The following is a 26,288-nucleotide window of genomic DNA, read 5'->3' on the forward strand; positions in this document are numbered from 1 at the left end:
GTGTTCCAAGGGGCAGGGTTTTAGATGCCCCGATTTTACCAACCTGAACGTTGGTAGGTATGAATTTCACCCTCAAATGTCCCCCATTGACTTTAACAAGTTAGTTTTCAGTCTGGGTGCTTCCCATTTTAAACACTGTTGGCACTCCTGCCCTAACCCATGCGCCTCCTTAGGGCTAATGCACAAGAGTGATTTTCACATGTGGGCACTGCCAGAGACAGCACCCGGATAAAAAGGTTTGAAAACTAGTAACTATCACTACTCTATTAGATATGATCTAATTATGTAGTCCAGAATATTTCTCACTCTGTGACCAGAGTTCCTCGGTGTAAGCAATGCTCTGGGCGTTGTCTTCTTCAGACCAGCAGCATTTCGAGTTCCCCAGAACCATCATGTCTTGCTCTTACCTCAGCCCCTGCTGCACTTCCTCCCTGAGCACCCTCCTTGTTCATCATCCACCCTGCAGACGTGCCCCCCCAACACTGCCCTAATTCCAGTCCCCATCACTGTTTGACCTGTGGAGAAACAGCCATCACATCACAGCCCCTAAATCCCTACATCCAGTGGCGTAACTATAACTGACTGGGCTCCACAGCAAATTTTTGAAGGAAACACAACTTCTCCGCTAACCACAAAATCACGTGCAACCTCCTGGGGCTAGTCAAGATTGAGTTCTCAGACAAGGTCCGCCAGCCGTTCCATCCGTTTCCTACTGTGTCATTGTATATCATTTCATTGTATACTACTGTTGAGGGGGCCCTGACAATAAAATCTTTTAGTCTTCCTTCTGAGGGGCCCCCTAGTGAGTCTGGGCCCCAAAGCAGCAGCTTCCCCTGCTTCCCCTATAGTTACGCCCCTGCCTACATCATTGACATCCCAGGAGTGCAGGCGCCAGCACAGGAGTCTCTTCTGTGATGGAGTCCTAAATGGCTAAATGCAGAAGATCAAGGATAGGAAATATCTAACATGCATGCCCCAATAGTACTGGGATGAGAGATGATAAACTGTGTTCACATGCAAATGATCTAAGCTATTAAAGGGGTTGTCTTAGGTTCTGATCAGCTGCTTGAAGCTCCTCACGGCTCGCCAAGCACAGCGCAGTACATCGTGTGCTTGGAATTGCAGCCCAGACTCATTCACTTGAACAGCCGCCTGGTGGGGGTGCCAAGAGTCGGACTCAATAATGAACTGGACGTTGTCTTACAGGGTGGCACTAGAAAAAAAAAATGTTCTTCCTTCTTAAGGAGCTCATTCAAGTTTACATGATGAACAGTTCCTCGTTTCTGACACAAAAGCGGGACATTTTTCTGGAGCCACCACTAGGCGAGCCCCCCCTAGTGGTGGCTGCAGGCAGCCAGTTTTGTAATATATTATGTGAGGAGGAGCAGAGACTTTTCTACAATAGGGGAAGATTTCTCAAGCTGTAGTCTGGTGTAAATACAGTGAGAAATCTGGTGTTCAGAATAAGCACCATATTTATGAAGCACATAAGTGGGTAACACTGAGCACAACTGATTTCAAGATTCCTTGTACATTTTTCAGAAAATCTTATTATTGTCATAAAACATACAGTGCATAAAATACAGTTCTAGAACTGAGCATCCCGCACCACTGATGCTGACATGCTACAGGTAGATAGAAGACCTTTCTGGACAGTCCGTAAAATTAGGTGACTTTTTTTCTGGTGTCTGTGAAAAAAAAAATTGATGTGTCCGTCGGGATTTTTTGAGGCCGGTGGTAGTTGACTAAATTATTTTGTTTGTAATGATCATCATTTTACAGCTCACAGTAAATGCTGGTAATGAGTTCTTATCAGCATATTGAGCTGTAGACCCGTATTACTTCATCATTCATTCTAGTTTTCTAATTCGTCCATACAGAAGGTTGGCTGTCCATATTTTGGGATTGGTTAACTTGTCCAAAAAAAAGAAAAAATTCTGGTTGACACAATGGCAACCCTGATAGAGGACACCATAGGGGAGATTCAGTCGCCACTAGATGGCGCAACCTGCATATGTCTAGCTGTCTGTAGGCAGTGAGCGCCTCCTAGTAGACAGTATTGTTTATGGAGGGCACTGTCTATGAGGGGCAGGCTGCTGTGGAGGCACTCATGGTGCCACACTTATGGCAGTGCACACGTGGTTTTATAGAGGACAGTGTATGGCGCAATGCCCATCGATTCACTAAGGGTGTGTGCACTGCGACCTGTGTTTGGAATCGGGCTCCGTTGCCCGGCAACCAGCGCACGGGCCGATGACGTGTATCCCGCGGGAGCCGGCTCAGCCCTGTCACTTCCTGGTTGAGGTTCGGGAGCCGCACAGTCTTCACCATGTCCCACCAGACCGGCATCCAGGGTGAGTGCTGCCCGATGGGCTGCCTGGCATTGTGCAGTACATGGTTACGGGTATTTCCTAGCCCTCATGCAATGTCCTAGCGCTATGCCAGCTAGTGTGCTGCCCTGTATTCTTCATGCCGGGCACGCTGAGAACAATGGCACTGCCACCTTTCTGCTCATCAGTCACATGAGAGGGATTGTGGCCAGGGGAAAACGAGAAAAATCATGTAAAAGAATGGAAAATGCCCCCATTGTGTTGTAATAGGACATAAACCTGTCCGCACGTAAAAAGAGGTGCGCAGCAGTTAGGTACAGGGTGGCGCTGGATCCAGGTCCCCTCCGGAGAAAATGAATTTGTGTATGCCACTCGGTTTCAATAGGTGCCCTGAATAAGGTCTTCGTGTGCCCCCTGTTTGTATCAAAAGGAGTCTGACACTGTGCAGGGGCACACCGCCTCCGCTGGTAACACCCATCTGGACCATAATTGCATACGACTGGTCATCCATTCATAGACTTCTAGTAGGAATAATAGAGGAATGACACAACATAGTATCATTAGAATTATTACATGGGGAACACAAGTAGTAAGTACAACAGACATGTCAGGAGAGGTGACAGGTCCTCTTTAATACTGAAGGCTATATGTATCCTGCCATTGTGCCACGTGTGGTCCTCCATGGCATGCACGTATGACGGGCTAGTACAGGCTTCCCCAAAGGTTGAAGAGTGATGTAAGTAGTGATACCTGACGAGTGTAACTGTACCCTCTACACCGTACTGCGCTGTCACCAGGCGGTATTGTGACCTGTACCCGCGGTCATATGATACTCTTATAGTCAGGGGCGTAGCTAAAGGTTCATGACCCCTGGTGCAAGAGTTGAGCTTGGGCCCCCCTTCCCTCAGTGGTTAGTGGTCAGGGACAGGGAAGCACCAAGCCTTCATGCTGCCTCAGGCAAAAATTAAAACCGCACCTCCCCCCCCATCCCCATGCCAAATTCTTGACCTAACCCCTTCCGTCCAGCCAGAGGGGTAACTTGCATACACTTTCTATAATACAAGGGTCTTTGGGCCCCTCAGGCTCTTGGGCCCGGTAGCGACTGCTCCCTCTGCACCCCCTATAGCTACGCCCCTGCTTATAGTACATTCTCTACTCCGTGTCTTCGAGTCCTGGCTCCCTCCATAGCTCCTGTATCGCAGGGTCTTGGGATTGGAACCTGAAGCTAAAACATGACAATTCTTATGGGTTTTTGCACAAAAGTTGTGACTATTTTAATGTTACACAAGGAAAAGTTGTTTGACAAATTCCCCCCAATGACTTTCTATTGAGCCCGTCTTTGGTGAACGAGGATCCCAGCACTGGACGGGAAAATGGGGAATACAAAAAGATTTGGGGGACTTTTATCAAACCTGCTCTGCCAGCTTTGTGGTGAAAAAATGTGCAGATTTTTACGACATTTGGCCACTCTCAGAAGTGGTGTGAAATGCTGGTCAGTATTCCCGGTCTCCACGCCAGTCAACCCCAGGTGATGGCCTGTCACTATCTCCTGGGTGGGGGTCCAGCACCCCTCACACCTAGCTCTGGCACTGCAACTACACAAATCTGTCCTTGAGCTGTGGACAAAGCTGGTTACCACAGTGCTGCCTCCTCTGAATGGGGCTGAGCTGCAGTACCAATCACTGCCACTATATGGTGTACGGCGCTGTGCTCCCCAGACCTCCGGTGAGCGCGGTGGCTCCCTGAAACAGCTGATCGGCGGGGATGGTGGGACTCGGACCCCCGCCGATGTGATAGTGATGACATCATTATCAATTCCTGAATAACCCCTTGAAGGCCACACTCAAATGGCCTTGATTAGATCTGTAATATGGAGCCCATAGCCTTTTCTTCCAAAAGAGAATGTTGTGGCGTGCTCCATCACACGTGTCCCCCCTTCTGGGACTCTACGAGCATGCATCTGAATGGGATCCCCGGCAGGGATCAGGGGGGCTAGGCTGGCAGCTGATCTCATGGCTGAGAGACTGATCCAGCCACCACACAAATCACTTTTCCTATGCACTAGTTTTGATCCCGATCAATACATTTATTATCTATAGATTGACATAGTCTTAGAGACTGATAAAATGACATTATGGAGAATTACTGAGAATCAGCGTTAGGGTGCCTTCACACACTAAGGTGGAGATTTATCAAACTGGTATAATGTAGAACTGGCTTCGTTGCCCATAGCAACCAATCAGATTCCTCCTTTCATTTTTCAAAGCTCCTTTGGAAAATAAAAGGTGGAATCTGATTGGTTGCTATGGGCAACGAAGCCAGTTCTACATTATACCAGTTTGATAACTCTCCACCTAAATCCGCACCATAAAGAGAGTGTCAGTACCTGCAGAACAGGACGCAGATACGGTTTTCCTGCGGATTTGCTGTCGCTGAATGTCTCCATTCTTTCATCAATGGAGATGTCATCCGCAACATCATTCACACACATAATCCGCCACCAAATCAGCAAGTTTCTGCGACGTAGTGTCTGGCTCGGTTCCCTTTAATGATCTGGCGATACGCTGCTCCTCTAGTAAACACGCAATGTCGGACAGCACTTCCAAGTCTCCAGCTCAGACTTTACCCCTCCTGAGACCTTTACTCCTGGCCTCCAGGCACCTTGTAGCATATTGCATGCTTTCCATGTAAACCTGGCACAACGTTCAATACATTCCAGTGATTGCTCCCATGTCCAAGACCTGCTGTTCTCTCCTAATAGGGAAGGGACGTTCTGCACGTGCTGACTATACGTTTCATTGTTAAGCGGAACAGAAGCGATGAAAATGACATGTGTAATCACGTTCCTTCTCCGCAGGGCACAAAGCTGCCTTGCATTGTTTGTGGACTCTTAGCTCAGTATTGAAATAGGGAACTTTTAAAGGGGTTTTCCGGGACAAAAAAATGCCCCCCCCCCCATATGCCCGGGCCCCTCACACTGAATCTACTTAGGCTACTTTCACACTTGCGTTCGGGGTTCCGCTTGTGAGCTCCGTTTGAAGGGGCTCACAAGCGGCCCCGAACGCATCCATCCAGCCCTAATGCATTCTGAGTGGACGCGGATCCGCTCAGAATGCATCAGTCTGGCAGCGTTCAGCCTCTGTTCCGCTCAGCAGGCGGACACCTGAACGCAGCTTGCAGCGTTCGGGTGTCCGCCTGGCCGTGCGGAGGCAAATGGATCCGTCCAGACTTACAATGTAAGTCAATGGGGACGGATCCGTTTGAAGATGACACAATATGGCTCAATTTTCAAACGGATCCGTCCCCATTGACTTTCAATGCAAAGTCTGGACGGATCCGTCTGACTAACTTTCACACGTAGTTTTTTTTCTGAACTATAATGCAGACGGATCCGTTCTGAACGGATACCATCGTTTGCATTATAGGAGCGGATCCGTCTGAGGAAACATCAGACGGACCCGCTCCGAACGCTAGTGTGAAAGTAGCCTTACCTGGCTCCCCGCTCCCCACATCGCCGCTGCTGCTTCTCCCCGTGCGCGGATGAAAACATCTGGTGTTGGGGACGAGTCTTCCTAGTATCGCAGGTGATGCTAGGGAGGCTCGTCCCTGTCACCGCCTGCCATTGACTGGTCCCCCTGACACCGGATGTTTTTATCCGCGCACGGGGAGAAGCTGCAGCGGCGGTGCGGGGACCAGGAGTGCCGGGGGGAGCCAGGTAAGTGTTTTCAGTGTGAGGGGCCCGGGCATATGGGGGACATTTTTTTTGTCTCAGATGACACCTTTAGGGTCCATTCACACGTCTGCGTGTGTTTTGCGGATCCGAAAAACATGGACACCGGCAATGTGCGTTCCGCATTTTGCGGACCGCACATCGCCGGCACTTGATAGAAAATGACTATTCTTGTCCGCAAGAATAGGACATGTTCTATTTTTTTCGGGATCAGAATTGCGGACCTGGAAGTGCGGGTCCACATTTCCGGCTCCGGGCAGCACATAGAAATGAATGGGTCTGCAATTCTGTTCCGCAAAATGCGGAACGGAATAGCGGACGTGTGAATGAAGCCTTAATCTGCCACATACGAGGGTTTTTTGCATATTACAGTACCAGCAAATTGTATGAGATTACACAAATCTCACGTACTGTGCACTTTCCCGTGCCGAAATTGACCTGCTGTGTGAATTTCCAAAATTTATAGCATGTCAGTTATGTTTGTGGTTTTAGCTGCGGATTTCACCTTTTTCAATGGAAGATCTTGGTTGCGGATATGCTGCAGAAGCGCACATACCGTAAATCCACGCGGAAATTAGTGCGGATCTTACTGTATGTGCGTTCACCTAAGAGGAGGCGAGATGGACTGTGTGCCCTTCTGGATTCTGTCTCCTGTAGTCAGGAGAGTGCTATGCGGCGGCTTCTGATTCCTGGCAATTGGTGGGGGGCTCAGCACTCAGACCCCCCACAGATCAATACCTTTGATAGATCTGTATTACAACAGTTTCTTTTTTTTCTCTTATCTTCAAGTATACCATTATTAGTGCCAGCGTACAGAGCAGTTCTCTGCATACATACATATGGGGGGTCAGTTTTCTGGGGTATATCTGTCGCAGATTGTGGTGCACAGGTTATTTGCGCTGCAATCTGTGACTTTTCCCCTCTCACACATGGTCTAGGGAAGGGGGTGGGCCACCACTCATTTTCTACTCCTGTTTTAGGACTAGAAAATGGTCCAAATTAGGGCTGAAATGATTACTCGATTAAATCGAGTAATTCGACACAAAAAAATCCTCGATGCAAATTTTTTTGCATCGAAGATTCGTTTGTGTCATGTGACCATGGAGCGGAAGCGCTTGCTATTACTCCCGCGGCGCTTGGAATACTTACCTTTCCAGCAGGCGGCCTCTGGACACTCCACAGTACGTCCATGGTCCCGCGCTGCTCTGACCTCCTGACGTACGCACGCCGTGACCTGACGCACGGTGTCAGGAGCAGAGCAGCGCAGAACGACGGAGTCTCGGCAGCGCCCCTGCTGGAAAGGTAAGTTGGTGAAACCGAGGGGGTGGGGGCGCAACTAAGGCCAGGTACCTGGAGTGCACAGCGTCATAGAAACCAATGACGCTGTGCAATCCGGGTGTCAGGAGGAGCATGGCAGCAGAGCTAATGGCACAAGGGGGCAGAGCTGATGGCACAAGGGGGCAGAGCTAATGGCACTGGGGTGAGGGAGAGCTGATGGCACTGGGTGGGGAGAGCTGATGGCACTGGGTGGGGAGAGCTGATGGCACTGGGGTGAGGGAGAGCTGATGGCTCTGGGTGGGGAGAGCTGATGGCACTGGGTGGGGAGAGCTGATGGCACTGGGTGGGGAGAGCTGATGGCACTGGGGTGAGGGAGAGCTGATGCACTTGGGCTGATCGCACAGTGGGGAACAAAGGGTGTTGGGGACTAATGGCAGGGGGTCTGAGTTTTTATAAAGGAAAACAGTCTATTATTTTTTTCTTATTAAATTACTGGATTAATCGTAAAAAATAATCGATAGAATACTCGATTACTAAAATAATCGTTTACTGCAGCCCTAGTCCAAATCTGCACCAGCGAGGGAGCTGGCTTACATTTAGACGGGCGGCGGATGCGCCGAAGTTATGAAGAGGCCGGCGCCTCTACATATCTTCAGGGGATCCACCACCAGCGCAGCGGTTATTAAGACCGGCGCTTTAATAAATGACCCCCATAGTACGAAGATTTATTAAACTTGGGCAAAAACTAGAGACCTTTCTTATGGCAAATGTTTAGATTGCAGTACTTCTGGCCTTTTGGAAATGGAAACTTCAGTCTGCTTTGAGCAACTTCTCCGTTTTCTCTTTGGACTGCAGTATTTTGGATCAGTCTCCCCTGCTCTATATCATGATTTGAATCCACAGCATTGTAACAGTATTTTATAGTATTTTATATATGTAAGTATATACAGTATGTTACACTTCCAAAATGCCTTGAACGTTCCTTGATGTTATTATATCATTTTGGGTAAATGATTCATTTTTATATTGATATATATTTTTAATGCATATATTTTTTATTGTTTTTTTTTTGTTTTTTTACAGCGAGTGAAAATGTTCAAGAAACCTTTGCCAACGCTAGAAATGGAAAATACAGGCTATTGAAACTAGACATTGAGAATGGTTTGTAAAGCTCTTTATTCATTTTGACCGTTTGGATGCATGTAGGGCTTGTTCACACAACCCATCTGAGCTCCCTATTCCCTTCCCTACCCTCTTAAAGGGGAAAGGTTTACATTATAACCGTTAATGGCTTGGCTTGATTGAGAGGTCTTACCCTTTTTGTCAACCTAGCTGAGCTGGGTGGGAGAAGCCGGCCGGGAGCTGCCCAAATGACTCTACTCCCCATTCACAGGCCTTTTGTAAACTATTGAGGTCATATATCAAACTGGTGTAAAGTAGAACTGGCTTAGTTGCCCATAGCAACCAATCAGAGTCCACCTTTTGGTAAATGAAAGGCGGAATCTGATTGGTTGCTCTGAGCAGCTAAGCCAGTTCTACTTTACACCAGTTTGATAAATGACCCCATGTGTTTTCTCTGAAATATGACAGTGTTAGAGTGAAAGACAGTTCATTGTAATGGGGAAGACTGCCCATAGTTAGGACTGCATGAAACTTCTGACAGTTTCCCTTTAAATCTTGAGGTCTGCACACTCGTCTAGGGACTGGTGCCACCAGGGGAACTGTCAGTCGTCAAATATAATACAAAAAGTATTCTCTTCTTCCTGCTGCAGGGGCTCCGCTGCCACCAATGAATGCCTGGATATAAGACACAGCACATGGATCATCGATTCCTAAGGGAATGTATGATTATGCTAAAACACACTGCCACCAATGAATAAAGCTGGGTCACCAATAACTAAGTGAGAGGCAGCGCAGGCATCATTAGACAGGACTGCTTAGGGGAGAGAGGAAAGTACTGAGCACTGAGGGGTGTAGCAATAGCGGTGCTCCTAGTGCTTTGCTGGACCCTTGGTGCTCAAACTATCTAATCTGCACAAATACAAACGTCGACATTAGTGTTGAGCGAATCGAGCTTCGGACTGTAGATCCGAGGTTGATTCAGTCAAACACTTAGATTTTAATGCTGTCACGGAGGCACAATTAGTTTCAGGCGAAGTCGCACAAGACTTCGATGAATGAATTCGGTATTCACTTCAGTGTCTTTAAAAATATTTTAAAATGGCAATCCGAAGTCGGTACCAAACCCAACTTTGGAATGCTAATTTAAAATGTTTTTAAAGACACTGATCTTGCGCGACTTCGGCTGAAAGGAATGTTGCCTCCACGGACAGGTCTCCGCACAGCATTAAAACAAAGTGTTACAACGAATCGACTTCAGATCTATGATCCCAACCTCGATTGCCTCAAGCCTAGTCCACATATCTCCACAGAGGTGCAAGTTACGAAGTAAAGAAAGGCATTGTTTTAATCGGCATGATCAACCCTACCAGGCAATATCCCTGTTTTAATAGGGTTGATCATGAACATTGCAATATGAGAACATTTGATTGTGGTCAGGTCTTCCTCTCTCTCATGTCTATGGCCATGGTGACACTTCTTATAAATTACATTACACAGAGCAACTGATGGTGAGCGTCACTGAAAAGCCAGCAAGTTCCTGGGAAAGAGATTATGACAGCTCTATTTTGCCACTGTTAGAAGATAAGCAGCCATGTTATATCTTATATCGGTTGGATTCTCAGAATGCCCAGGGCTATGAGTGGCTCTTCATCGCTTGGTCTCCTGACTACTCTCATGTAAGTACTTTGACATAGAATATGCTTACAAAACCTCCATGATTTCTCCTTAGATTTGAAGAACAGACCTTTGTTCCCTGTGTATGTTTACATGGTTTGGTGTCCAGTTTCCAGAAACCAGTTTAGCAGTGTTCTTACAGCGGTGCTCGGTTTTATTATATCTCCATAAAGAACAGACCTGGACTAGATTTACTCGTTTATACAGGCGATCATGTCCTTATATCATGCCCCTAGCACTAGAGGGAGGGTTAATGGTATCTTATCTAGACCGTTTAACATCACTAACGGGACTCGGCAGGGGTGCCCCCTATCCCCGTCTTTGTTTATAATAGTGATGGAGACATTGCTTCAGGCGTTCCATGACAATCCATTGATCCGAGGCCTGTCAATAAATACAGTCAAACATAAATGTGCGGCTTTTGCAGACGACTTGATGCTCTTGATAACAATTCCCAAACAAGCCTTCCCTCATGTCCTAGATCTCTTTTCCACTTTTGGATCTTTATCTAACTTTAAGATAAATTACTCTAAATCAGTAGTTATGGGTGTGGCGCTATCGTCCCGAATGACACATTTCCTCAAAACATCTTGCCCCTTTAGATGGAGTGATGACTCCCTTACATATCTGGGAATAGAACTCGCTAATGATCCCTCCAAGCTGTATAGATCCAATTACTTACCTCTCCTGAAGAAGATTCTGAACCAGCTACAATCCTTATCACTTCAATAGGTTTCCTGGATAGGCTGAACAAATCTGCTCCAAACATACATAGTTCCAAAGTTGTTGTATCTTCTTCAAATGGTCCATATCCATCTCCTTCTTTCATTCTTTAGAAGAGTTAGACAGATTTTTACTTCCTTCCTGTGGAAAAATAAAAAACCCAGATTAGCTCACGATAGGTAAATTAAAACCCGCACGCAAGGGGGATTTGGTCTACCGGATTTGAATTACTACTACAAAGCGATACAGTTAAAAAGATGGTTACAATTATGCATCACTAAATATCGAACCCTGGGTTCCGATATCGAGCTTGAACTATTGGCTGAGAAACAATATGCAGGGCTTTGGGGCATTTTTACTCCTAATGTAACGCCCATAGGAATAACCAAGGGTCTATACCTAAATATCTACAACATCAAATCTGTTTGTAAAACTTTTCTCAGACCCACCTAGTAGTCTGCTTGCAGAAGCCATCCCTTTCCTGTTAAAACCCGACTTGTCCCACATTCCACAATTTTTGAGTCTTTTAGCAGGTACCCCATTATCCTCTCTTCTATCAGATTTGAAATCCGTAGATTATATTTCGCCCGTCTACTCCAGATTTATTAAGGATGGAAACTTCCTGGCAAGACAGGAGTTGCACACTGTATGTCAGACATTGATTACCAAATACACCAATGTTCCTATCCCTACTTGGTTTGAACAGCTTACATCTCATGATACCCTACCGAGCAGGGGTCAAGTCCTAGGAAAAAAAGTGTGGGAACTCACCCAAGTGCCTCCGCGTGATGTCACGGCGTTCGCAAAGGGCAGGGGAGGTCGGCTGGAGCAAGCAAGTACTGTATTTTTTGCCCTGTTAGACGCACCGGCCCATAAGACGCACCTAGGTTTTAGAGGGGGACAATAAGAAAAAAATATATTTCATTACACCTCAGGTCAGACCACCAATCAGACCCCCAATGTTAATCAGACCTCAGCTAACAGCCCCAATAAGACCTCAGATCAGATCTCAATATGAATGAGCAACAATCAGACCTCAGATAATAGCCCCTTGCCTCTCCATCAGCCCCCCCAGTGCCTCTCCATCAGCCCCCCCAAGTGCCTCTCCATCAGCCCCCCCAAGTGCCTCTCCATCAGCCCCCCCCAGTGCCTCTCCATAAGCCCCCCCCAGTGCCTCTCCATCAGCCCCCCCCCAAGTGCCTCTCCATCAGCCCGCCCCCAAGTGCCTCTCCATCAGCCCGCCCCCAAGTGCCTCTCCATCAGCCCGCCCCCAAGTGCCTCTCCATCAGCCCGCCCCCAAGTGCCTCTCCATCAGCCCGCCCCCAAGTGCCTCTCCATCAGCCCGCCCCCAAGTGCCTCTCCATCAGCCCGCCCCCAAGTGCCTCTCCATCAGCCCGCCCCCAAGTGCCTCTCCATCAGCCCGCCCCCAAGTGCCTCTCCATCAGCCCGCCCCCAAGTGCCTCTCCATCAGCCCGCCCCCAAGTGCCTCTCCATCAGCCCGCCCCCAAGTGCCTCTCCATCAGCCCGCCCCCAAGTGCCTCTCCATCAGCCCGCCCCCCAGTGCCTCTCCATCAGCCCGCCCCCAAGTGCCTCTCCATCAGCCCGCCCCCAAGTGCCTCTCCATCAGCCCGCCCCCAAGTGCCTCTCCATCAGCCCCCCCCCAAGTGCCTCTCCATCAGCCCGCCCCCAAGTGCCTCTCCATCAGCCCGCCCCCAAGTGCCTCTCCATCAGCCCGCCCCCAAGTGCCTCTCCATCAGCCCGCCCCTAAGTGCCTCTCCATCAGCCCCCCCCAGTGCCTCTCCATCAGCCCCCCCCAGTGCCTCTCCATCAGCCCCCCCAGTGCCTCTCCATCAGCCCCCCCCAGTGCCTCTCCATCAGCCCCCCCCAGTGCCTCTCCATCAGCCCCCCCCAGTGCCTCTCCATCAGCCCCCCCCAGTGCCTCTCCATCAGCCCCCCCCAGTGCCTCTCCATCCGCCCCCCCCAGTGCCTCTCCATCAGCCCCCCCCAGTGCCTCTCCATCAGCCCCCCCCAGTGCCTCTCCATCAGCCCCCCCCAAGTGCCTCTCCATCAGCCCCCCCTAGTGCCTCTCCATCAGCCCCCCCCCAGTGCCTCTCCATCAGCCCCCCCTAGTGCCTCTCCATCAGCCCCCCCCAGTGCCTCTCCATCAGCCCCCCCCCCAGTGCCTCTCCATCAGCCCCCCCCCCAGTGCCTCTCCATCAGCCCCCCCCCAGTGCCTCTCCATCAGCCCCCCCCCCAGTGCCTCTCCATCAGCCCCCCCCCCCGTGCCTCTCCATCAGCCCCCCCCCCAGTGCCTCTCCATCAGCCCCCCCCCCAGTGCCTCTCCATCAGCCCCCCCCCTCCAGTGCCTCTCATCAGCCCACTGCCCATAATATATGAAAAAAAAAAAAAACACTTACCTCTCCTGGACGCAGACGTTCCTCTACTCATGCTGTCGGCTGTGCTGTGAAGGCTGCGCACAGCGTGACGTCACAGAGCGACTCACTCCTGTGCGCACTGCGCAGCCTGCAGAGCCGACAGCCGAGGACCAGGAAGCGGTGAGTATAAAGCATTCTTCGCTTCCTTCCTAGTCCTTTTGCCCTGAAACTTTGGGAACGGCGTTCCTGCCATGAAAAAAGTGCAGGAACGCCGTTCCCACCCGTTCCCCCCCGTTCCCCCTCGACTCGAGCCCTGCTACCGATGCATAGTATCTCGCTCCTTTACATGTGGCTGCTTTCCAAAAAGGGTGGCGTAACCCCGGCTTTCATAAGAGCTTGGGAAGAAGATCTAGATAGGTCCTTCACTCCACAAGAGGTAGCTCAGATCTTTTTGAGAGCCCATGCTTTTTCCAGGTGTATAAAAACGCAGGAACATTCTTTCAAAACTATGACAAGATGGTATAATGATCCATTTAAACTCAATGGGTCTTGCAAGCAATGATTTGTGTTGGAGATGCAGACAGAGAGTCGCCTTAGGCCACATCATGTGGTATTGCCCGCTAATTCGCCCTTTTTGGGACCAAGTGGAGCACAAAATAAATGAGATCTGCAATTCCTCGATAGAGCTCTCTCCTCAATCAGTACCTCTATGGCTCCCCTCAAAAAAGTGGCAGCCGTCGTTGTTTGACTTACCGACCCTTTTAATTCAGACAGCCAGGTTGTTAATTCGTCTAAACTGGTTAAACGCCTCACATCCCTCACTGGAGAATTGGAATGATAAGATTGATCAGATGTATCTGATTGAGGAATTGGCAGGCTGGGCTACTAAGTCTCATTACAAATTTCTAGGGTTGTAGAAACCCTGGATAGTCTTCCGTGGATCATGGAATGGGAATTAGGCATTGTCCCTCATAACCTACACCACCTCAGAGAGGTAGCCTCTAACACTTGAACTATCAGTGACATTTAGACTAGTCAGTTGCTTTTTACTTCTAGTACCTTTTGTAATGCAACCTTTTCACATGCAAGGTTTTCTAGGTTCATGTAGCCATGATTTAATGTAAAATTTCTCTGTTGCTATACTCTGTGGTCGTTCACCAATCTATAAAATGTTTTGCACTTTTTAGTACCGGGGAGCATTGTGCTATAAAATGTTGCTAGCTAATTTATCATTTCCCGTTCCCTTCCTCCTCCCCCCTTTTATTCTTTTCTTTTCATTTTCCCCATCTCCCCCCCGTTCCTTTCAAACATTCTGGAATGTTCTTCAAACTGTAATAATTACTATATACCTTTATATAACTACTTAGCTCGCAATAATGTATGGTACCGTATATATTCTTTTGTAGCAAATCATTAATAAAAAATAGATTTATTAAAAAAAGAACAGCCCTGTATTGTATTTTGACCAGTCATGATCGCTCCTATTATTTGTTGGGGACATTTAGGTACGACAGAAAATGTTGTATGCCGCAACTAGGGCAACTGTAAAGAAGGAATTTGGAGGCGGACACATAAAAGATGAAATTTTTGGAACAACTAAGGTAAGTGTGACCTAGTCGTGGATAATTGAGCTTCTATATTTGTGTGCATTTCACTGTTGTTTTTTCAGTATATTGAAGTCTCCAAACCCCACCCTTCCCATCATCCACAGTTTTGAGCGCATCTATCGTTCTTACTGGGAAATTGGGTTCCCGAGTTAGGAAAGAGGGTTGTCCTAACACTTCTGTCAGTCATGTATATTGTCAGTCATGTATATTGAATTGTACAATATTCAGGGCTGCAGTCAGCACGATAACCCCGCCATAAATACAGAGAATACAGATAAATACATAAATAATACATAAATACAGATAAATACAGAGAGCAGACCAGTCTATAGTTCACAGTAAGAAATGATCTATATGCAGTGTGACCTAGGGAAAGTGTCATTGGCCTGGTGTTATGCAGCAGATTAGATACTTCCGGATGCTTTTCTGACAGGATGCATAAACACGGAGGGCAGTGACTTGGCGTTATTTAAAGCCACACTGACATTTTATTTCTGGGCAGCATATTATAGAGCATGAGATGCTGAGCAGTCTATATAGAGGTGTATACAGATGGCCATAACCGGATCAGATCGGGTCAGGAAAAAAGCTAATATAGCCGTCAGTCACTGCACGGACTTCCACATTTCTACTGAATCTATCTCCACAAACTATGACCCATGTTTCATACATTGAAGTCAACTGTGCCAAATTTATTAAAATGCACACACACATATGATTAGATTTGCAGCAAAATTTGCACCAATTTCTGACTTTAACCCCTTCCCGACCAGCGCCGTAGTGCCCCGGCGCGCTAGTAGGAGGGGTGCAGGAGCCGCACCCGCCGATCAGCTGCAAGAGACCGTTAGCTGGACCCCTGCTTTATGCGCCGGCGCATTAACCCTCACTATGCCGTGGTCATCGATGACCGCGGGGTGTGTGGAGGGAGGAAGCTGCTGTGACAGGGACCCAATGGCAGGGAAGGCAGCCCAATAGAGAAATTTTTGGTAAATTTGGGATTTTTTTTTATAAATAAAAGGACAATATATTGACTCAAATTTAGCACTGTTGTGAAGTACAATGTGTCACGAGAAAACAGACTCAGAATGGCCTGGATAAGTAAAAGCATTACCACATAAAGTGAGACATGTTGGCTTTGCAAAAAAAGGCCTGGGCAGGAAGGTAAAAACTGGCCCGGGCCGGGTAGAAAAGGTTTATAAACCTGTCTAAAAGTTTTCAACCGTGCCCCCTTCCCATCATCCTGCGTTTTGTGACCAAAGCTGTTGACAAATTTGCTCTTCATATCCATCTGCTTGGCTCCTGCTATTAACATGCCATGACCAGATTCACTACGAGCTGAGCCCTTCTCTCACCTAGCTATACAAACATGTGTGTCATTTATTTCACATACTTTGCCATGTTTCCATTACATATACTTAAAGGGGTATTCCAGTTATAACAAGTTATCCCCTATCCACAGGATAGCTGAAAACTATTAGATCGTTGAGGTCCTACTGCTGGTACCGCCACCGATCACGAGATCGGGAGCCCCATACCCCATGGAGCCCCCCAGAAATGGACGGAGTGGTTGAATGGAAAAAGTGCGCAGCCGCGCCATTCATTTCTATGGAAGTGCCGAAGATAGGACCCACACCGATCTGAGAGTTATCCCCTGTGGTTAGTGGGTAACCTGTTATAATGAGAATACCCCTTTAAAAGCATAGTTCAGGATTTCTCATATAAACTGCTACGTTGTTGGAGGGAGAATAGGGGGGGGCCTGCACCTGTGTCTTTCTCTCACTAGCTTCTTGCATTCCCGGTAAGGGCCATTGCTATATCTGCTGACTGACACTGTTTGTTGTTAGTATGGCTGTAAAGCCGATTCGGGCCGGCTCTTACTGGGAGTAGCCAAAGTGCTGGGTGGGTGGCAGGCCCCACGCTCCAGGCCGGGTTTTTACTGGCCTATAAAACCCAGCCAGCAGTCTCAGCTGGGTGTTGGTGACCCTCCATCTGACAGGGAAGCTGTGGATACTCTGTTTTGGGATCTGTGAATTGGTGTCGCGCTAAACGCTTGAAAGCCGCATGCCGGGAAACAGGCACCTAAAGCCTGCTGTGGACGGCTGGGGGAAAGACTGCTAACCAGGTGAAGATTTTGTTATATGGACATTGCATGGTGTGAACAAACACCAAGACTGTGAACGGTCATTTTGTGTTTCCTTATGTGTGAATAAACACCGAACTGTTTAAGTCAAAGACTTTGTGATTGCCTCTATACTGCGTCCGGTAGCCTGTGTACCAGAGCAAAACCCCACAGCGCACAGAACAGTAGTCAGTCAGAGGGGTGTACCGAGTGGGGGACCCTCCTCTATGATCATATACCATACAGGGGATATCATAGTGATATTACCCCTTTACTACAGTATGTGATCCTTTCTTCATCTACTTGCCATGGTACTTGTAATCTATGGAAATACAGTCACCAGTAAATCGGATGCCTCCCCAATTAGAATGACCATAATCCTTTAGCTCTGTGATGCAGGGTATTAGGATTTTTAGTACATTGTACCATTGACTACCACTTTTGTGTGCAGGAAGATGTTTCGCTTAGTGGGTACCATAAATACTTGGTCTGCAGATCCTCTCCCGCCCCTCTTACTGCATCAGAAGAGGAACTGCGGCAAATAAGGCTGAATGAGGTAAGTTGCATTCTGTACATTCCTATGGGATGTTCTATATTTTGGGTAAAATGAATGATTCTAACTATAACCTAGACTTAAAAGACAAACCTTATATCTATGTTTCCATGTAAAGAAAAAAAATGACGGTGCTGGTGATTTAGTTTAGTCAACTGCTAACGAGCATCAGCATCTCTTATTGCCCCTGGCGGGCCTAGCCTGAAGGTATACAAATCCATGTATTACAGGGGTAACTTCCACTATGCAACAGCCACGGCCAACTGGCCAACCAGTCATTTCCCTAGCAGAGCCTGTTTCGGGAGTAATGTCTATTACCTGGAGGCCATCTGTGTTGTACAAGGACTGCTCAAGTCCTCCAGAACAGGAGCCACTTCTACATTCTGTTTTATGCAGGGCGGGTCACGAGCAGGGGACCTAGATCAAATGGCCGGATGTTGTCTTCATGAGAGACTATCCTTTTAATTAACTGCCTTGTCTGTATCCCATTATATCTTTACTAATAGACTGCCTCCTGCTACAATGATATTCCCTGCAATTTACAAATACTGTATGTTTCCTAATAGTTTAGTCTTGATCCAGGGACAGCCTGCGTTTGCTTTTGCTTGGTTGTAAGCTTTCTTTATATAGGTGAGTTGCAGTTGAAGGGGCTATCCGGGAAATTATATTGATGGCCTATCCTCTGGATAGATCATCAGTGTCAGATTGGCAGGGGGTTGAGCAGTAAAGCAGAGGCTGCTTTAATACATGAATTTGTATTTGCTCTACCTAGGCCATTTAAATCAGTCACATGGCCTGATTGCAGCTCAGCCCCAATTCTAGTCAATGGGGCTCAGCTGCAATACCAAGCACAGCCGCTATACATTGTATGACAATGCCGGCTGTGCTCACCAGAAACAGCTGATTGATGCGGGTGTCAGGACTCGGACCCACACCGATGTCATAATGATTCCTGAGAATAGATCATCATTATCCATTCTTGGATAACCCTTTTAAAGTATACCTAAATGTTTAAACATTTTTTTATACTGTTACAAATGCCCTAAAGATACATTTTGTAATTTATTTTATTAATTGATTTGTTTTACTAGCAAAACAAGCCCCTGAAATTTGGGCTTTGTGTACCGCTTTACACTGCACCGTACTGGCAGGGGTACACAGCACTTTTCCTGCTTTTGTCTGCTCCGCTGAAACCTCTGCATAGCACTTTGATGCAGGCTACCCTACACCATATGGTATGCCAGGCTTCAGCAGCGTGGGCACAGGCAGGAGCAGTGATGTGCTGCGCCACCAATGAAAGTTAACTTCTACTACAAATACAGGAGGCAGCAGAATCACATAGCCAGCACTCTGCCTCTATGACAGGGTGCTGCGATTAGCTGCAGTTAACCCCTTAGGTGCCACACCTGAGGGGTTAACTGCCGCTGATCGCAGCTCCCTGTCAGAGGCATGGTGCCCGCTATGTCATTCTGCCGGCACCGCCTCCTGTATTAAAGCTTAACTATCATTGGTGGGGCAGTGCGCCCTCCTCCCCAGTATTAAAAACATTGGTGGCGCAGTGTGCCCTTCTTCCCCCCCCCCCTTCCTCCCCAGTATTAAAATCATTGGTGGCGCAGTGCGCCCTCCCCAGTATTAAAATCATTGGTGGCAGTGGCCACAGGGTCCTCTCTCCCCTCCTCCTCATTGGTGGCAGTGGCAGCTTCTGATCGGAGCCCCAGAAGTGTAATCCTGGGGCTCCAATTGGTTACCATGACAGCCAGGATGCTACTGAAGCCGTCCATGGTAACCTCCCTGCTCCTGTGTATACTTTGCACAGGGCAGCAGGGAGAGTGTAAAGTCTTGTTCACCTATAATAGAGCTCTATTAGGGTGAATAGGACAAGGGATTAAAAGATCCCAGGTTCTAGCCCCTAAGGGGGGGAAATAGTTAAACAGTAAACATAAACAGTAAAAAAAACAACTAAATATTAAGTATAAATCACCCCCTTTCCCAATTTTATATATAAACAATAAATAAACATATAACATATCGCCACGTCTGAAAAGTCCAAACTATTAAAATATTTTTAAAATCTCCTATGCAGTGAACACCAGAACAGAAAAAAATAAAATAAAAACTGAGCGATTCGCCATTTTTTAGTCACCTTGTCCCCCCAAAAAATAGAATTGGATTGTTCTATTATGGGCCGGACGTTCCATAAAATGCGTAATGCACGCAGCTTTTTTCGGTGGTTTATTTCTTTCGAATGGTATCGAGTATCGCAATACTTTTTTATGGTATCGAAACTGAATCAAAATGTTGGTATCGCAACAACCCTACTTCTGCCAGTACGGTGCTCACTGCAGCGCATATTGTGGAACACAGAATCCATACACCGCATATATGGCTACAGTGTACACATTCTGTACGATTAGAAAAGGTATAGAAATGAATTATCTGCAATTTTAAAAATCGTGTATTTTCCTTTATCCTAAACAGCACAGGACAGTGTAGCTACAACTAATATAGGCTTCTGGTGAAAGTCCCTATTTCAGCAGAATAAATTTTAGTCATAAAGTATATATCATTGCTTGTCATTTTTCAGACTCAGACAGAGGTTTCCGTAGACACTAAACACCAGACTCTTCAAGGTGTTGCATTTCCAGTAGAGAGAGATGCGTTCCAGGCTCTGGATCAATTGAAGAATAAGAAGCTAAACTATGTTCAGCTGGTGAGTAAAATATGATTGGCTGTCGGACATTCTTATATTCATGGATCAGTCAGCTGATGAAACAAGCAGCTGCCTGGTAGAACTTCAGAAACTGCTAAATGTATTCTATAACCACATCCTCCATTTGAATGGAGTGGTGGTCAGGCTCGCGCAAAGCAGCTCCATTCAAAGTCTATGGGACTGCTAAATAGAGTATAGTGTGCAGTCCCATCGAGTTTATAATGGAGCATGCATGCCCGATCACTGTGCCTTTCAATCAGAGAGCATGAGACCCTTTTCTTGGTAACACTGGGGGGTCCCAGCAGTCAGACCCTAATTAATCAGACACTTATCAGATATCCTTTGGATAGGTGATAAGTTTCCCACAATACAGACTTAACCCCCTATTGCCAGCTAATGGTGGAAATAGCTGAGAGCCGTACGTAAATATCTCCAGCTGTCCCCTAGAGAGTGACTGGAACAGCAGCATGCATGCTTAAAGGGGTTATCTGGGAATTGTGAAAAAAAAAAAAAGACAGAAAATACTTATATATTACTTTATTATAACGATATTCCCAAATACCTTTCATTAGTTATAAAGTCACATTTTGACTGGGGACAATCATCAGGGGAAATAAAAAATGGCTGCCATCCTATTAGTACACACATAACCTGTCCTAATCACACAGCAGGACAAGTTACTTCACAACACTGAGCTAAAGAGCTGCCTCATCCTCCTCTCTGCTTGTCAGGGATTATGATCCTGAATACAGCTGATAAGATCTTCAGCTGAATCTCTGTAGGAATGGAGTTCATGAGGAGACGTAATGAAGTACAGAGAGGATGGTGAGGATGTGGCTAAAAAGCAGCAGCTCTTGTATGCAGTCTCCATTACCACAGCCCCAGCTTACCATAGTCTGTCCTGTCCGTCCTGCCTGTACAGCCATCTCCTAATGATCTCCATTCCTACAGAGATTCAGCTAAAGTTCTTATCAGCAGTATTCAGGATCAAAATCCCTGACAAGCAGAGAGGAGGATGAAGCAGCGCTTTACCTCAGTGTGGTGAAATAACTTGTCCTGCTGTGTGATTAGGACAGGTTTTGTATGTACTAATAGGACAGCAGCCATTTTATCTCTTCTAATAATTGCTCCCCAGACAAAATGAGACATTATAACTAATGAAAGGTATTTGGGAATGTATTTATAATAAACTAATATATACGTTTTTTCACTTTCTTAATTCTCAGAGAACCCCTTACAACTTGCTGCTCCATACATACAGGGACATGGGACCCCTGTTGCCAGCAGTCATACTGCACCAATCAGATGCTTATTCCCCTATCTTGTGAATAGGAATACATTGTTATTGTAGGAAAAAACCCCTTTAAATCTAGATGAACAGGTTTCTGCTTTTCCCTCATTCAGAAGTGGGGACATTCTGATGTATTTCATTGCTATTGTGTACCTGATCTTAGACACATGTGCACAATTATATACTGTGTGTCCTAAGACTATACGTAAATGTACATTATTATTATTCTATAGTGCATTGATCACCATTCACAAAGGCTGTTAGTAAGTGATATGATTTATTCTAGTGTGATTAGTGGCTTATAAGTTCTCTTGTGTGAGGACTTTTGCCAAACCTAAGTTATCTTGGTCGAACATATGTTGGGTTTTGGAAGATAACCAGTAATGGTGACGTAGCAGTGACAGTTACACTTCCCCTTTCTCTTTCTTAATCTCTGTGTAAACACCACTAAATAAAGACAATGGAAATAATGATGGAAGTTATAGAACTGTTTCCTATATTAAAGGGGTTATAACATGACCGATGTAAAAATGAAAATGGTTCACGATAATCTTTATCTAGCAAAGCCAGAACCAGCCCTGTACCTCACATGGATCCAGAGATCTCCTCATTTATTGCTCTGCTTGATGCTCTTCAAGCTGGCCGCTCAGGGGACATGTCCTTTCTGCTGCAACTCTCTTTGTGTAACTGTCACAGCTTCAACCATTAGACATGGCTGGTGGCAAATGGATGGAACTGAGCACGTGTGACCATCTGAAAAGGTGGACATGCACATTACTATACAGAGTAAACACCAGGGGGAGGTAAAAAGAATATCTCATAACTGGAACATTTTTATAACAGAAAGTAAATGACAAAAGGAACTAGTTTTTCATGCTGCATTATATTAAATTAACATTTAATGGTGACACTACCCCTTTAACAATGGGATTAACCCTGTGATCATTTAGTGTCCTTCACTCCATTCATCTCTGTACAGTATTGGTTTGCCCTGTAACTGGAGCTATAATGGCTTTTCTACAGTGATATGGGAAAACTGAAGTGTAAAGAATATATACACAATTCTAATGTACTCAGAGCCCTAACTGAGCAGAAACACCACAGACGTCAAATATTCTTTATCACACAACATAACAGGATGCCACCGTTCAAAATGTTATCTCCAGTTTGCTGTTAAATCTGAAATGATTGAAAATGTGGAATATAAGACTCCATAACACTATAAGTACAGCTAACTTATCTACGTAAAAATAGTTAAGAAATGAAGAAAAAAAATACAGAAATCACAGCGATGACCTAACAGTTAAAAAAAAAAAAAAAAAAAAGCATTTAAACCTGATTTTACCAAAATTTGATATAAAACTGTCACTCTAAAACCTTCACTTATGACAACCACAGTAACAGCTGTAAAATAGTGTATAAACCCAAAGTGAGGAAAACCTTGCACCACTCTCTAAGGGTACTTTCACACTCGCGGCACCGGATCCGGCAATCCGGACGCAAACGGATGCATTTGTGAGACAGATCCGGATGCGGATCCGTCTGACAAATGCATTGCAATACCGGATCCGTCTTTTTGGTTGTCATCCGGAAAAACGGATCCGGTATTTATTTATTTTTCGCATTTTTAAAGGTCTGCGCATGCGCAGATCGGGAAACCGGAACCGGTTTTCTGGAACACTTAGTACCGAATCCGGCACTAATACATTTCAATGGAAAATAATGCTAGATCTGGCATTCCGGCAAGTGTTCAGGATTTTTGCCGGAATGCCGGAGAGAAAACGACAGCATGCTGCCGTATTTTCTCCGGCCAAACAACATAAGAGGGACTGAACTGATGCATTATGAACGGATTGCTCTCCATTCAAGATGCATTAGGATAAACCTGATCAGTCCTTTTCCAGTATTGATCCCCTGTGACGGAACTCAATGCCGGAAAAGAAAACCGCTAGTGTGAAAGTACCCTTAGTCACGTAGCCTGATATTGATGCTTTGCTGCCGTATTTTACAGTTGCTAATTCGAACTGGAGGCTTTCTGTTCAATCATCAGGTAAAGCACGACTTGTCAACCTTACTATTTCCTTATTTGCACAGATGTATGTGCTGTTCATGCAAATATACAGCATGGGACATGGCAATTATGAATGTAAAGCTTTCCAGGCACGTCTTTTTGTGTATGTCTGTCAGCAAATATGTAAAGGCGGCAGTTGAAGCCAAATGCATGTCATGTCAGGTATTTAACTATGCTTCATGTTTACATATTTATTTATGGCTTCACAGAAAATTGATATAAAAAATGAAACCATTGTGTTGGCGAATACTGCGTACACAGAAGTGAAGGACTTGCCAGCAAGAGTTCCAAAGGATGCGGCACGTTACCACTTCTTCCTGTATAAGCATTCCCATGAAGGGGATTACTTGGATTCCATAGGTACTCTGTTTGCTTTCACTATCAATCATTTCAAATGCTTTTCCTTTCTACAGTAGGTAACTAAGAATGAATTCAACAGATTTATAGCTTTTTTGTTTAATCTATCATAGCACATAGTTTACTCCATTCATGCAGGGGAACACAGGTCCCCTGTTTTCATATTCGGAGGGGAGTCTCAGCATTCAGCTCCTGCTGATCAGACACTTATCACCTGTCATGTGGATAGGAGATAAGTTTAACCACCTCAGCCCCCCTAGCTTAACCACTTCAGCCCCCCTACCTTAAACACCCTTAATGACCAGGCCACTTTTTACACTTCTGCACTACACTACTTTCATCATTTATTGCTCTGTCATGCAACTAACCACCCAAATGAATTTTACCTCCTTTTCTTCTCACTAATAGAGATTTCATTTGGTGGTATTTCATTGCTGCTGACATTTTTACTTTTTTTGCTGCTTCAAAAAGCGGAAATTCACATTTTTGTACCATAGTTTGTAAACGCTATAACTTTTACCCAAACCATTTTTTTTTTACCCAAACATTTTTTTTTAATCAAAGACTTGTAGAACAATAAATTTAGAGAAAAATTTATATATGGATGTTGTTTTTTTTGCAAGTGAAATTTCAGTTGTAAAATTTTGCAAAAAAAACGACATCCATATATAAATTTTTCTCTAAATTTATTGTTCTACATGTCTTTGATTAAAAAAAAATGGTTTGGGTAAAAGTTATAGCGTTTACAAACTATGGTACAAAAATGTGAATTTCCACTTTTTGAAGCAGCTCTGACTTTCTGAGCACCTGTCATGTTTCCTGAGGTTCTACAATGGCCAGACAGTACAAACACCCCACAAATGACCCCATTTCGGAAAGTAGACACCCTAAGGTATTCGCTGATGGGCTTAGTGAGATCATAGAACTTTTTATTTTTTGTCACAAGTTAGCGGAAAATGATGATTTTTTTTTTTTTTTTTTTTACAAAGTCTCATATTCCACTAACTTGTGACAAAAAATAAAAACTTCCATGAACTCACTATGCGCATCAGCGAATACCTTGGGGTGTCTTCTTTCCAAAATGGGGTCACTTGTGGGGTAGTTATACTGCCCTGGCATTCTAGGGGCCCAAATGCGTGCGAAGTAGTTTGAAATCAAAATGTGTAAAAAATGGCCGGTGAAATCCGAAAGGTGCTCTTTGGAATGTGGGCCCCTTTGCCCACCTAGGCTGCAAAAAAGTGTCACACATATGGTATCTCCGTACTCAGGAGAAGTTGGGCAATGTGTTTTGGGGTGTCATTTTACATATACCCATGCTGGGTGAGATAAATATCTTGGTCAAATGCCAACTTTGTATAAAAAAATGGGAAAAGTTGTCTTTTGCCAAGATATTTCTCTCACCCAGCATGTGTATATGTAAAATGACCCCCCCAAAACACATTGCCCAACTTCTCCTGAGTACGGAGATACCACATGTGTGACACTTTTTTGCAGCCTAGGTGGGCAAAGGGGCCCACATTCCAAAGAGCACCTTTCGGATTTCACCGGCCATTTTTTACAGATTTTGATTTCAAACTACTTACCACACATTAGGGCCCCTAGAATGCCAGGGCAGTATAACTACCCCACAAGTGACCCCATTTTGGAAAGAAGACACCCCAAGGTATTCGCTGATGGGCATATACCCATGCTGGGTGAGATAAATATCTCGGCAAAAGACAACTTTTCCCAATTTTTTATACAAAGTTGGCATTTGACCAAGATATTTATCTCACCCAGCATGGGTATATGTAAAATGACACCCCAAAACACATTCCCCAACTTCTCCTGAGTACGGTGATACCAGATGTGTGACACTTTTTTGCAGCCTAGGTGGGTAAAAGGGCCCACATTCCTTTTATGAGGGCATTTTTAGACATTTGGATCCCAGACTTCTTCTCACGCTTTAGGGCCCCTAAAATGCCAGGGCAGTATAAATACCCCACATGTGACCCCATTTTGGAAAGAAGACACCCCAAGGTATTCAATGAGGGGCATGGCGAGTTCATAGAATTTTTTATTTTTTTTGGCACAAGTTAGCGGAAATTGATTATTTATTTATTTTCCGCTAACTTGGGACAAAAATTTCAATCTTTCATGGACTCAATATGCCCCTCACGGAATACCTTGGGGTGTCTTCTTTCCGAAATGGGGTCACATGTGGGGTATTTATACTGCCCTGGCATTCTAGGGGCCCTAAAGCGTGAGAAGAAGTCTGGAATATAAATGTCAAAAAAATTGGATTCCGTGAGGGGTATGGTGAGTTCATGTGAGATTTTATTTTTTGACACAAGTTAGTGGAATATGAG

General features: G+C 45.7%; 1 protein-coding gene across 1 annotated transcript in view; it reads left to right on the forward strand.

The window, feature by feature from the left end:
• The first annotated feature begins 2,158 nt into the window (after positions 1-2,158).
• The window catches only part of TWF1 (twinfilin actin binding protein 1), a 30,553-nt gene continuing 6,423 nt past the window's right edge, over positions 2,159-26,288 (forward strand). The window contains exons 1-7 of the mRNA XM_040410716.1: positions 2,159-2,354; positions 8,422-8,499; positions 9,958-10,136; positions 14,738-14,833; positions 17,410-17,514; positions 20,096-20,221; positions 23,793-23,943. Coding sequence (XP_040266650.1) covers positions 2,330-2,354; positions 8,422-8,499; positions 9,958-10,136; positions 14,738-14,833; positions 17,410-17,514; positions 20,096-20,221; positions 23,793-23,943 — 760 coding nt within the window. The 5' untranslated portion in view covers positions 2,159-2,329. The remainder of the gene's footprint in view (positions 2,355-8,421; positions 8,500-9,957; positions 10,137-14,737; positions 14,834-17,409; positions 17,515-20,095; positions 20,222-23,792; positions 23,944-26,288) is intronic.

The sequence above is a fragment of the Bufo bufo genome, chromosome 1 (genome assembly GCF_905171765.1).
Source record: "Bufo bufo chromosome 1, aBufBuf1.1, whole genome shotgun sequence".
Classification (NCBI taxonomy): Eukaryota; Metazoa; Chordata; class Amphibia; order Anura; family Bufonidae; genus Bufo; species Bufo bufo.